The 12,256-nt window shown below is 52.1% G+C and overlaps 1 protein-coding gene across 1 annotated transcript in view; it reads left to right on the top strand.

Moving 5' to 3' along the window:
- Window positions 1–23: 23 nt before the first annotated feature.
- LOC103609363 (protein unc-13 homolog A-like) overlaps window positions 24–12,256 on the top strand; it is a gene marked incomplete at its 5' end in the record, with an annotated part of 31,402 nt that continues 19,169 nt past the window's right edge. The window contains 16 exons of the mRNA XM_008593690.1: window positions 24–291; window positions 1,207–1,348; window positions 1,473–1,642; window positions 3,216–3,331; window positions 4,511–4,674; window positions 4,984–5,134; window positions 5,439–5,507; window positions 5,830–5,919; window positions 6,143–6,277; window positions 8,151–8,307; window positions 8,474–8,600; window positions 9,384–9,480; window positions 9,874–10,017; window positions 10,926–11,009; window positions 11,766–11,843; window positions 12,105–12,158. Coding sequence (XP_008591912.1) covers window positions 24–291; window positions 1,207–1,348; window positions 1,473–1,642; window positions 3,216–3,331; window positions 4,511–4,674; window positions 4,984–5,134; window positions 5,439–5,507; window positions 5,830–5,919; window positions 6,143–6,277; window positions 8,151–8,307; window positions 8,474–8,600; window positions 9,384–9,480; window positions 9,874–10,017; window positions 10,926–11,009; window positions 11,766–11,843; window positions 12,105–12,158 — 2,046 coding nt within the window. The remainder of the gene's footprint in view (window positions 292–1,206; window positions 1,349–1,472; window positions 1,643–3,215; window positions 3,332–4,510; window positions 4,675–4,983; window positions 5,135–5,438; window positions 5,508–5,829; window positions 5,920–6,142; window positions 6,278–8,150; window positions 8,308–8,473; window positions 8,601–9,383; window positions 9,481–9,873; window positions 10,018–10,925; window positions 11,010–11,765; window positions 11,844–12,104; window positions 12,159–12,256) is intronic.

Below are 12,256 nucleotides of genomic sequence, written 5' to 3'. Positions count from 1 at the left end.
TGGCGCCTGTGTGGAGCCTCGGGGCAGCGCGCCTGGCCAGTGACGGCCATTGGGCCTCCGCAGGGGCTGCGGAGAAGAGCTCCAAGCACGGGGCCGAGGACCGGACGCAGAACATCATCATGGTGCTCAAAGACCGCATGAAGATCCGGGAGCGCAACAAGCCCGAGATCTTCGAGCTCATCCAGGAGATCTTCGCTGTGACCAGGACGGCGCACACGCAGCAGATGAAGGCCGTCAAGCAGAGCGTGCTGGACGGCACGTCCAAGTGGTCGGCCAAGATCAGCATCACCGGTGAGCGCAGCGGGCGGCCACGGGCCCTCCTCAGCTCCCTGTGCTCCGTCTCAGGCCCCGTCCCTCCCTTTTCCTGCGGGTACTTGAGTGCGTCCGTGTCTGTCCGTGTCCACGTGTGTGCGCGCTCATGCGTGGGCATGTATGCCTAGAAACATTTGTGCACGACACTCTTTCTGGGTGTGTCATGGTTGGTGTCACCCAGAACGAGACCCCAAGAAGAGGAGTTGAGGGCACATGGTTTATCTGGGAGGTGACCCCAGAAAGCCCTGGCGAGGGATGGGGACCTGAGGAGCCCTGAAGAGGATGCCAACGTGCAGGCAATGCTGTGGGTGACTGGGACTCAGACCCACCTGGGACCACTGGGGGCCATTTTGAGGGATGGGGACCTGAGGAGCCCTGAAGAGGATGCCAATGTGCAGGCAATGCTGTGGGTGACTGGGACTCAGACCCACCTGGGACCACTGGGGGCCATTTTAAGTAGGCACTTTAGAGTGGTCCCACGCAGGGGTGAGGGCAAAGGGGTGTTTATCTACGCCCAACGTTTTTTGGATTAGACAGACCTGAGCACGTGGGTAACCCCAGAAGTGACCCCAGAAAGCCCCCGTGCAGGGTGGGGATGTGAGGCAGGGAAGGAAGCCTGATGAGCAGGTGCTCAGCACCTCTGGGTACCGCAGGGCAACAGCGTAGAGCTCACACCTGAGAGTGTCCCCCCAGGGGCTGGGGTACTTTCCCATCCTTCATCGGCTGAGGGCTCCATCCTTGTTAACTCTCTAGCAAGTCCACCGTGCCCTGTCGTTGTACTCAGGCCATGTTGCAGTTGTCTCCAGTAAGCAGCCTGGAGCATGTGGCTGTGACTGCTCTTGGCATGCCTCGCTCCTTGAGTGCACCACTGTGTTTGTCCTGTGTGTCTTCCAGTGGTCTGTGCCCAGGGCTTGCAGGCAAAGGACAAGACAGGATCCAGTGACCCTTACGTCACAGTCCAGGTCGGGAAGACCAAGAAACGCACGAAAACCATCTACGGGAACCTCAATCCCGTGTGGGAAGAGAATTTCCACTTGTAAGTGCCTGTCTGGGCCCCTGACCCCCAACAGGGCTCCCCACTGGGGCAGCCAAAGGAGGGCTCCAAGACCGGCCCCATGCTGGCCACATGACCCCAGCCCTGCCTCCTACTCCCCCCACAGTGAATGTCACAACTCGTCTGACCGCATCAAGGTGCGTGTCTGGGATGAGGACGATGACATCAAATCCCGCGTGAAGCAGAGGTTCAAGAGGGAATCTGACGACTTCCTGGGGCAGACGATCATCGAGGTGCGGACGCTCAGCGGCGAGATGGACGTGTGGTACAACCTGGGTGAGAGAGGGGGCTGCGGAGGGCAAGGCTTGCTGGGGGGGTGGGGGGGCAGGGAGCCAGCCAGAGTGGGGACCCCAGAGGGAGGGGAGAGGCACAGTGTCAGGAGCAATTTGGTCAAGGAACCTAATCTGATGCGAGCAGGCAACATTCAGGTTAACAGCATGAGTGGAGCCCAGGAGCCTCTTAGTTTGGGTTTGGTTTTGGGGGGCAGTGGAGGAACAGAATCTCCATCTCCCAGTCTCATGGGGGAGGCAGAAACCCAGACCTGGGAATCCTGCTCTGAGGAGAGAGGCACAGATCAGGAACCCAATCTAAGCAGGAAGATTGAGCTTTGAGAATCCAGTCTAAGGAAAGAGGTATTCTTTGGGAATCCTAATCTGAGAGGGGCGCTACAGACCCAAGAACCCTGTCTAAGAAAATGAGTGAGGGGCTGGCCCGGTGGCGCACTGCTACAGTGCGCCGCTTGGGAGTGCGGTGGCGCTCCCGCCGAGGGTTCGGATCCCACATACAGACCGGTTCCCGCTCACTGGCTGAGCGAGGTGCGGGCGCAGCGCCAAGGGTTGCGATCCCGTTGCCGGTCCCGGTCCGGTGCGGGCACAACACTGAGGGTTGCGATCCGTTGCCGGACACGAAAAAAGACAAAAAGGAAAAAAAAATCTATATACCTTTTTTTTTTCTTGCCTTATTGCACTGGCTAGAACCTTCAGTTTGATGTTGACTCGAGGTGGAGGGAGGGGCATCCTTGTCTTGCCACTGATATGAGGTGCAGGACAGTCCATCTTTCACCGTTATATGTGACGTGGGCAGTAGGAGTTTTGTAGATGATCTTTTTCAGGTGGGTACACTTCTCTTCTGTTTTCCATCTGCTCAGTGTACACCTCTCTCCATGATCATGAGATGGTGAAATTAATTTTAAGTGGGTTCTCCTGTAAACAATAGTGACCGCATTAGTCAGCATTCTCCAGTGAGAAAGAACCAGTAGGATATGGAAAAAAAGAAAATGAGTGGAATCAGGGGAGCCCAGCCTGATGGGGGAGGCAGGGTGTGTGAGTCCAGTGTGGAGGGATAGTAAGAGGCCAGTCTGAGAGGGGTGAGCAGAGCCCAGGAACCTCTTAGATTGGTTGAGGGAAATCTAGATATCCCAGTCCGATGGGGGAGGCAGGCAGCAAGACCTGGGCATCCTGTTCTGAGGAGAGAGGGTCAAAGCCAGGAAGGCTGTCTGAGAGAATGGGTAGAGTCTGAGGAGTGTGATCTGCTGGAGAAGGCAGGGCTGGAAGGTCAGTCTGGGAGAGAAGTAGGGCCTGGAGCTGCTCGTCTAAGGAGGGAGACACAGACACAGGAATAATGTGAGTGAAGGAGCAAGTTCTGAGATCCTAGTTGGAAGGGAGAGCCAGGGCCTAAGGAATTCTAGTCTGAGAAGGGAAACACAAGCCTAGTGAGCCAGTCTGGAGAAAGACAGCTGGGCCTTAATTTCAGGGAGTCTGGGAGGGTCACAGAGACGTGCATACAATAAAATAGCCCGGGGTTATTTTCAGTGGGAAGTTCTGACACTGCCGTCCTTTCTGCCATGCAGACAAGCGAACCGACAAATCTGCAGTGTCAGGTGCCATCCGATTACACATCAGCGTAGAGATCAAAGGCGAGGAGAAGGTGGCCCCCTACCACGTCCAGTACACGTGCCTGCATGAGGTGAGGGCCACTGTTTGGCCTGGACTTCGAAGCTCACTGTGACCTCTTAGACCACCTCTACTTGCCATTCCCTATACCTGGAAAATTCCTCCCCATCCATCAAGGTCCATCTTCAGGGCCCTCTCCTCTGGGAGGCCCTCCCTGACCTCCACTCTGACTCTCACTACTCATCTCCAGGTCCTTCCTTCTGCCCCAGCCCTGAACACTCAGGGCTGGGCTGTTGATGTATGGGTCTGTCTCTTCCAGCTGCCTGGAGGCTCCTGGAGAGCACTCTATCCCCCCAAACTAAGAACTTAGTTTGTTGAATGAATGCATGAATGATTGAGTGGATGAATGAGTGATCAGTAGATAAAAAGTTGGATGGAGGGATGGGTGAGTGCATGGATGGACAGATAGATGAGTTGGTGGGCAGATGCCTAAATAGATGGACAACGGGTAGGTGGACAGATGGATGGATGTGTGGTTGAACTATTGGAAGTATCGATGAGTGGATGGGTGGATATGGGGTTGTTGGGTAGATGGATAGGTGGGTAGATGGGTAGAAAGATGGATGAGGGATGGATGGGTAAATTGATGGGTGGATGGATGAATTGTTGGGTGGTTAAATTAAGTTGCGGGTAGATGGATGGGATGGATGGGTGTGTGGTTGAATTATTCGAAGAAAGGATGAGTAGACAGGTGAATGTTTGGGTAGGTGCATGGCTGAGTGAGTGGGTGGATGGATGGATGGATGGATGGGTTTGTGGGTGGATGGACAGATGAATGTGTGGTTGAACTACTGGAAGTGTGGATGAGCATGTGCATTAATTTTGGAGTAGTTGGATAGATGTATGGGTGAGTTTATGGGTGGACAGACAGATGATGGATGGGTGGATGGATGGGAAGATGGATAAATAAGTTGATGGATGGTTGTGTAGAAGGATGAATTATTGGATAGACAGGTTAAGTTGTGGGTGGATATATGGGATGGATGGATGGACGTGTGGTTGGATTATTAAAATGAAGGATGAGTGTATGGATGAATTTGGGGAGCTGGCTGGCTGGGTGGGTGGATGGATGAATGAAAGAGTAAATGAATGAATTAATAGACAGGTGATGTAAGCTGCCCCACCCTGAGAGCTCTGACCCCCGTGCCTCCTTGCACTCCGCATGACAACACCTTCTCCCCCGTGGTGGCAGAATCTGTTCCACTTTGTGACGGACGTGCAGAACAACGGAGTCGTGAAGATCCCGGATGCCAAGGGCGATGACGCCTGGAAGGTTTACTATGATGAGACAGCTCAGGAAATTGTGGACGAGTTTGCCATGCGCTACGGCGTCGAGTCCATCTACCAAGCCATGACGTGAGGCTGCAGGCTGGGGTGGACATGGGGTGCGGTGTGGAATTCCTGTGGAGATTGGCTGAGTACTGTTGTTGACAGCTGGAGTAACAGGGACGAGAGAGCCAGAGTTAGAAGCAGATGGGATAACAATGAGTAGAAAGGTGGGGCCAGAGAAGAGATGCAGAGAAACTCGGAGGACAGGGTCAGGCAGGCCATGGTTTGGGGGTGAGGGAAAGCTGCTCACCGATGCTGTCTTGGAGTTGTCTTGGGGGTGACTCGGCCCATCCTGTCTGGACCCCGGGCCCAGTGCCTCCCACTCCCTCTCGCCAGCCACTTTGCCTGCCTCTCCTCCAAGTACATGTGCCCCGGCGTGCCCGCCGTCATGAGCACCCTTCTTGCCAACATCAACGCCTACTATGCACACACCACCGCCTCCACCAATGTGTCTGCCTCCGACCGCTTTGCCGCCTCCAACTTTGGGGTCAGTCCTAGGGACTGGGGCTGGAGGGTGAGGGAGAGCCCAGCACTGTGCTGGTCAGACCTGGTGTGACCCCTGGGTCCCCATTCTGGATGTGACTTTGCACCAGTCACTTCCCCTCTCTGAGCCTCAGTTTACCCCTCTGTAAGATGCTATAGGGTGGAAATGGATGTTAAAAGAGGGTTCAGTTCAGCGGTGGGTGGGGTGCATGTAGTGCCAAGTAAACACTATGATGCCATCCTCAGCTGCTTCCGTTGGCCACCAAATTCCACCTCCATCCATCCTCCCTCCTCCCCTGCCTCCTCAGAAAGAGCGCTTTGTGAAACTCCTGGACCAGCTGCATAACTCCCTGCGAATCGACCTCTCCATGTACCGGGTAAGAAGTGCATGTGTGAGGATTTGCTTGCCCCCATGCATGTGTGTGTGCTTGGAGGGGACAGCTGCCAGCAGACATGTGCATGAGAGGGTCCATCCTACCATGTGGAATCTGCTCCTCTGACATGTGTACACATATATGGACAGTACCTGCCCCAATGTGCTTGGTGCATCCAAGCAGACCCATGGTTGCTTTGAGGTGCTTTCATAAATCCCAGCCCACCTCCTGAAATTTGGGGACTCTTGTATCCCACCTAAAACACCGTCTCCCATCTTCCCCCAGCCTTCTTACACAACCCCACCTCTCTTCTTTTTTTCAACAGAATAACTTCCCAGCCAGCAGCCCGGAGAGACTCCAGGACCTTAAATCCACCGTGGACCTTCTCACCAGCATCACCTTCTTTCGGATGAAGGTAGAAGAAGAGACCCAGTCCCATTAGCTCATGAAGGGGGATTTCTCAGGACTCCCAGCTCCCAGAAAAAGTGACAATTTTTCCTGGAGAATTGTACCTTTCTCGGTGACCTTCTGCCTTGATACTGCTACCACATTTCCTTAAACCTAGAACAACTTGTAACCACTCCCTGGGTACGTCCTGTCCCAGCCATGCCCATCCATGCCTGTCTCCCTCTCTGCAGGTACAGGAACTCCAGAGCCCACCCCGCGCCAGCCAGGTGGTGAAGGATTGCGTGAAAGCCTGCCTCAACTCAACTTACGAGTACATCTTTAACAACTGTCATGAACTCTACAGCCGGGAGTACCAGACAGACCCGGTGAGGACCCCAGATGGGACAGAAGGGAGCAAGGGATGCCATCCAGCAACTGGCCCAAGTCCCAGCTCTGCTCCTTCCCAAGCCTCAGTATCTTCTTCTGTAAAATGGGGTTATCAACCCATATCTCACAATTGGGGAGATTTAATGAGATACAAACTTTAGATAAAATATAATTAAGTGCTTAGCACTGGGCATACAGTAGGTGCTGGATGGACGTGTGGTTGGATTATTAAAATGAAGGATGAGTGTATGGATGAATTTGGGGAGCTGGCTGGCTGGGTGGGTGGATGGATGAATGAAAGAGTAAATGAATGAATTAATAGACAGGTGATGTAAGCTGCCCCACCCTGAGAGCTCTGACCCCCGTGCCTCCTTGCACTCCGCATGACAACACCTTCTCCCCCGTGGTGGCAGAATCTGTTCCACTTTGTGACGGCGCACAACTTTGTGTCTTGTGTGTAAAGGTGACTGTGGCTAATTATGCATAAAATGTGTATGTGGGGGCAAATGGCCATTTGTTGTGCCTCTGTGAAATTCTTTTATGGGCATAATTTGCAACGTAAACATAAAATTGTGTATGCACACAATCGCTGGTGTAATCAGACATGTATTTTGTGTGTGTTGATTTGTGTGAATAACAATGTGTACATATGTATATAATTGTGTGTGTGTGTGTGTGCACAACTTTGTGTCTTGTGTGTAAAGGTGACTGTGGCTAATTATGCATAAAATGTGTATGTGGGGGCAAATGGCCGTTTGTTGTGCCTCTGTGAAATTCTTTTATGGGCATAATTTGCAACGTAAACATAAAATTGTGTATGCACACAATCGCTGCTGTAATCAGACATGTATTTTGTGTGTGTTGATTTGTGTGAATAACAATGTGTACATATGTATATAATTGTGTGTGTGTGTGTGTGTAGCTTCATAAATAACAATAATGTTAAGGCTGGTGGGTTAGCTCAGTTGGTTAGAGCACAGCTTTATAACAGCAAGTTCATGGGTTTGGATCCTTGTACCAGCCAGCTGCCAAAAAAAAAAAAAAAAAGAAAAAAGAAAAAATATATGTATATATAGTGTTGCTTAAGTATTTACTATGTTCTAGTTACTTTTCTAAATGTTTTTCATTTAAATTGCATTATATTTAACATGTGTGGATATATGTAATTTTGTGTATAGTTGTGGTCTATGGGTTTAATTGTGTATATGTGTATAATTGTGGAATTTACATCAATATACAATATTGTGTATTGGGTAATTGTGTGTGAATATAGGCACAGGAGGTGGATTTATGTGTAGAATTTTATTTTGGGGGTTGTTGGCACGTATGGGGACCTGAATCCTTGACCTTGGTGTTATAACACCGTTCTCTGCCTGTAGAGTTTTCGTGTGTGTTAGCTGAATGAGCTATTGTGTTTTATTTCTCCCTAAGGTGACTGCTACAGTGCTAACTTTGGGGCACTAACATCTGCTGGTAACTTAGATATGGAATTAAGATCAGGGATTTGGATGGATGGATTGAAGAGGTGGATGGATGAATAATGGATTCACGGATAGATGAATGAGTGGGCGGATGGATGGATGGATGGAGAGATGGGTGGATGAGTGGATGGATGGATGGATGGATAGATGGAGGGATAGATGGATGGATGGATGAATGGATATATATACAGACGACTGAGTGAATGAATGTGTGGCTAGATGGACGAATGGGTGAATGAATGGATGGAGAGATGGGTGAATGAGTGGGTGGGGTGGGTGGAGGCTCAGGGAGAAGCAGAGCCTCAGTGCAGAATCATTCAGCAAGTCAATGACTATGAGGGAACTTAAATCGAGATCCCTCTGCCCGGCCACACACTGCCCTCTGGGGCAGGAAAGGACAAAGCAGCCTGTGCCATCTGGCTTCCATGTGCCAAGGTCGCATACTTTTATGACCTTTGCCAGGTTTCCCCAGGAGCTGAATGTGGGTAAAATCAGTGCCGAAGTGATGTGGAATCTGTTTGCACAAGACATGAAGTATGCCATGGAGGGTGAGTCCCCCACCCCCATTCCGCCAGCCTGGCTACAGCAAGTAGCTGTGCCTCAGGGTCCCTTCCAAGGCCATGAGTGCCCTGAACTCTCATGCCTGAGTCAGACACCAGTGATGACCAGAGTGGGCAGCCTCTCAGCTGAGCCACCCCTTCCTCCTCTATCCAGAGCACGACAAACATCGTCTCTGCAAGAGTGCCGACTACATGAACCTCCACTTCAAGGTCAAGTGGCTCTACAACGAGTATGTGGCAGAGCTTCCTGCCTTCAAGGACCGTGTGCCCGAGTACCCCGCGTAAGCACTCTGCCCCAAGCCCAGCCCAAGACAGAACTCTAGCACCAACAGCTGGAAGGAGACCCAGAGAGGAGGGCTGACCTTCTCAGGGTTACCTGGGTGTTAGGGGCACAGGTGGGGCTCAAACCAGTGTTCCCGATTCTCAGCCACTGGACTGTGGACTCCTACAGCCCCCCAAATTCATAGTCATAATGGCAACAGGAACCTTGCTGAGCTATCCCACATGCCTTTTCTCACCTAATCCTTTGATAATTCTATGAGATGAGGGAGGATTGGTATGATTCCAATTTTTGTGGATGACAAAATGGAGGATTAAAGATGCCAGATGACTTGCACAAAGTGACGGAGCTGGGATTTGAACTTGGGATGTCTGACTCCTGGGCCATGTTGGAGAATGGGATGGTGGCCACCAACTACTGAGGGCCTACTGTGTACTGTGTCATTCAATGCTCACAGCAACACTGTGGGACAGATAGCCTTCTATTGCCTAGGAAACAAGATGGCAGAGAGTAATCCCATGTGCCCTTGGGTAGTTTATCTGAACCAGGATTCCTGCAAGTCTGCGCCCTGCTCTGGTAGCAGCTGCTCAGTCCATTTCATGGGCAAAGTAACTGAGGCCGGGCGGGGAAGGTGAGCAGGGGAGTAGCCACCCAAGGCCACAGGGCAGGTTCCAGGGAGAGCAGGACTAGCCCCAGCACCACCCAGTACTGGATCAGAACCAGGCAGAACAGACAGTGAGGGGGACAAGAGGTGGCAGGGCCCCACCCCAGCTCTCCATTCCAGGTGGTTTGAGCCCTTTGTCATCCAGTGGCTGGACGAGAATGAAGAGGTGTCCCGGGATTTCCTGCATGGTGCCCTGGAGCGAGACAAAAAGGATGGGGTGAGAAGGCTAATTGAAGACTGAACTTCCAGTCTGCCCATAGTTACTTCACTCCCTCTGGGGTCTATTGGGAGCCAATTTGGGAATAGACATTGCCCTTGGGATGAGGACAGTCTCTGATAGGTGTCTGCCATTTTTGTCTCGCTCACGGTTTTTAAGGTCTTTTGTTCATTCAACAATTATGGAATGTGAGTTCATCCAGCCTGACCCTCCACCCGCCCCATGGCCTCTGCATCCAACTCCAGAGGTTGTCTCTAAGTCAACCTCCCGCTCTGTCCTACTCACCCCAGGGCAGTTGGTCTCTGGCTCTGCCCAGGGAGAGTGGGAGGGTTGGGCCCTAGGGCCTGGCTGGCTCTGACCTCTCTCCTTCCCCCGGCCTCCTTCCCTCTACAGTTCCAGCAGACCTCAGAGCACGCCCTGTTCTCCTGTTCTGTGGTGGACGTCTTCTCCCAGCTCAACCAGAGCTTTGAGATCATCAAGAAACTCGAGTGTCCTGACCCCCAGATCGTGGGGCATTACATGAGGCGCTTTGCCAAGGTGCGGGAGTGTGGGTAGTGTTGGAGACAGGGGATGGGATCGGGGCTGGGGAGTTGAGGTCAGAGTTGGAGATAGGCTTAGGGTTGGGGTTGAGTTTGGGATTGAGGTTGGGGTTAGGGTTTGGGTTGAGGTTGGGATTTGGGTTAAAGTTGGGGTAGAGGTTGGGGATGGCATCTGGGTTGAGATTGGGGTTGAGTTGGGGCCTGAGTTGAGGTTGGGGTTCAGGCTGGAGTTTGGGTTGAGGTTGGGGTTGGAGTTTGGGTTGAAGTTAGAATTGGGATTGAGTTTTGGATTGAGGTTTGGAGTTGTGGTTGGGGTTGGGGTTTGGGCTGAGGTTGGAGGTGATGTTGGGGTTAAGATCAGGGTTGGGATTAAGGTCATAAGGGGAATTGTCAATGGCATTTTGTTGGAGTTAAGGTTGGAGTTTGAGCCTGGGGTTGCTGTTGGATTTAGAGTTACTATTAGGGTTGGGTTTTGATTTGGCATTGAGGTTGAAGTGAATGCTGGGATTTATGTAGAATTTGAGTGGACCTTGGGGTGAGTTTGGGGGTTGGGATCATTGCACTGAGGTTGAAGTGTGACTGGATTGGCATTAGGCTGGGTTGACATTGGGGATTACAGGTAGGAATTGGAATTCAGTTTAAGATCAGGGCATGCTTGTGGTTGAGGCTGGGCTGATATGATGGCTGGTCGCTCTATAAAAGATCTGGGTCTACATAAAATCATCTTCCTCTGATGGGTCTTGATGGTCATCGTAGGTCAATTTGCCTAGCCCAATGGTCCATTTTAGGTGCTAATAATGTTCAAGTTCATCCCTGATCTCACCAGTGGCTCTTGATGGGAGCTGGTGACTGAGGGCCCCCCTGGCCCAAGCCCCTCCTCTCACCCACCCTCAGTGTCTTCCCCAGACCATCAGTAACATGCTCCTCCAGTACGCGGACATCATCTCCAAGGACTTCGCCTCCTACTGCTCCAAGGAGAAGGAGAAAGTGGTGAGCTGCGGGGGGTCCTGTCCTGTCCCCCTCCCCAGCCCCCTTTAGCACTCCCAGGGCTCCATCCTTCCCAGGGTTCTGACACCTGGGTCTACATGTGTGTCCAACTATGTGTGGTGTGACCAGATTGATAACAGAGTATCATGTATGTGCTTGAGTGTGCTTGTTTTTGTGTGTTTGGTCAGAGTGTGTGTCCAACATATCTGTGCTGTGTTTTTTGTTTTTTGTTTTTTTTACTGTATTGAATGGATATGGTGTGATTGTGTGTGTGAGTTTGCATGTCTGTTGGGGGGTCTTGCTGTATGCGTACATCTGGAGATGTCAGCACACATGTCAGCATATGCCTTCAGTGTGTCATTTTCTGGTGGTTACAAATGAAGCCTTCAGGGTACGTGCGAGTGTGCAAAGTTTTGGGCCCATGGAGGAGAACATGGGCGTATGACAAGGAATCCCCCTCCTGCTACTCCCAGAGTTCCTAGCCCCTCTCGTGGATCCCCCCAGGCCCATCCCAGGCCAAGGGTGAAATTACTTGAGTTCTTTACCCCAGCGGTCCCCAGAGGCCCCCACCTTCCCCAACATTCCCAGGAACCTGAGTCCAAATGCTGTCATTCATTCATTCTCAGGTGACCCTGTGAGATCCCAGCTTCCTCTAGACCCAGACCCTGAAACTATCCTGAGGTCCCTGGCAGGGGGTGGGGTGGTAGTCTCTGAGGAGGGGTCCTGAGGCCTGACTCCCCTCTCTGTTCCCATCTACAGCCCTGCATCCTCATGAACAACACTCAGCAGCTGCGAGTTCAGCTAGAGAAGATGTTTGAAGCCATGGGAGGAAAGGAGGTGTGGGAGAGCCCAGGCAGGGCTGGAAAAGGGAAGGGGTCCCCACCACCCCCATGTCCCTGTAGGCCCTAGAGCTCACATGCCAACAGGCTTGGGGATGAGTTCCAACTTAGACACTCCTTCAAACCCAAGCTAGCAGCTTAACTCTCTGCGCCTCAGTTTCCTCTTCAGCCCTTTGGGATCCCTGTCCCTTGGTCAGATAAGAAAATGCCTGTACATGTGGATGCTTGACTAACCTGACCTGACACCCCTTCCTTTCAGCTGGATGACGAGGCCAGTGACATCTTGAAGGAGCTGCAGGTGAAACTCAACAATGTCGGGGCCGGCCCGGTGGCGCACTGCTACAGTGCGCCGCTTGGGAGCATGGTGGCGCTCCCGCCGAGGGTTCGGATCCCACATACAGACCGGTTCCC

The sequence above is a fragment of the Galeopterus variegatus genome, unplaced genomic scaffold, assembly GCF_000696425.1.
Source record: "Galeopterus variegatus unplaced genomic scaffold, G_variegatus-3.0.2 Scaffold9528, whole genome shotgun sequence".
NCBI classification, from domain to species: domain Eukaryota; kingdom Metazoa; phylum Chordata; class Mammalia; order Dermoptera; family Cynocephalidae; genus Galeopterus; species Galeopterus variegatus.
Note: the sequence above shows the minus strand (reverse complement) of the source record. Positions and strands in the feature narration are given on the sequence as shown.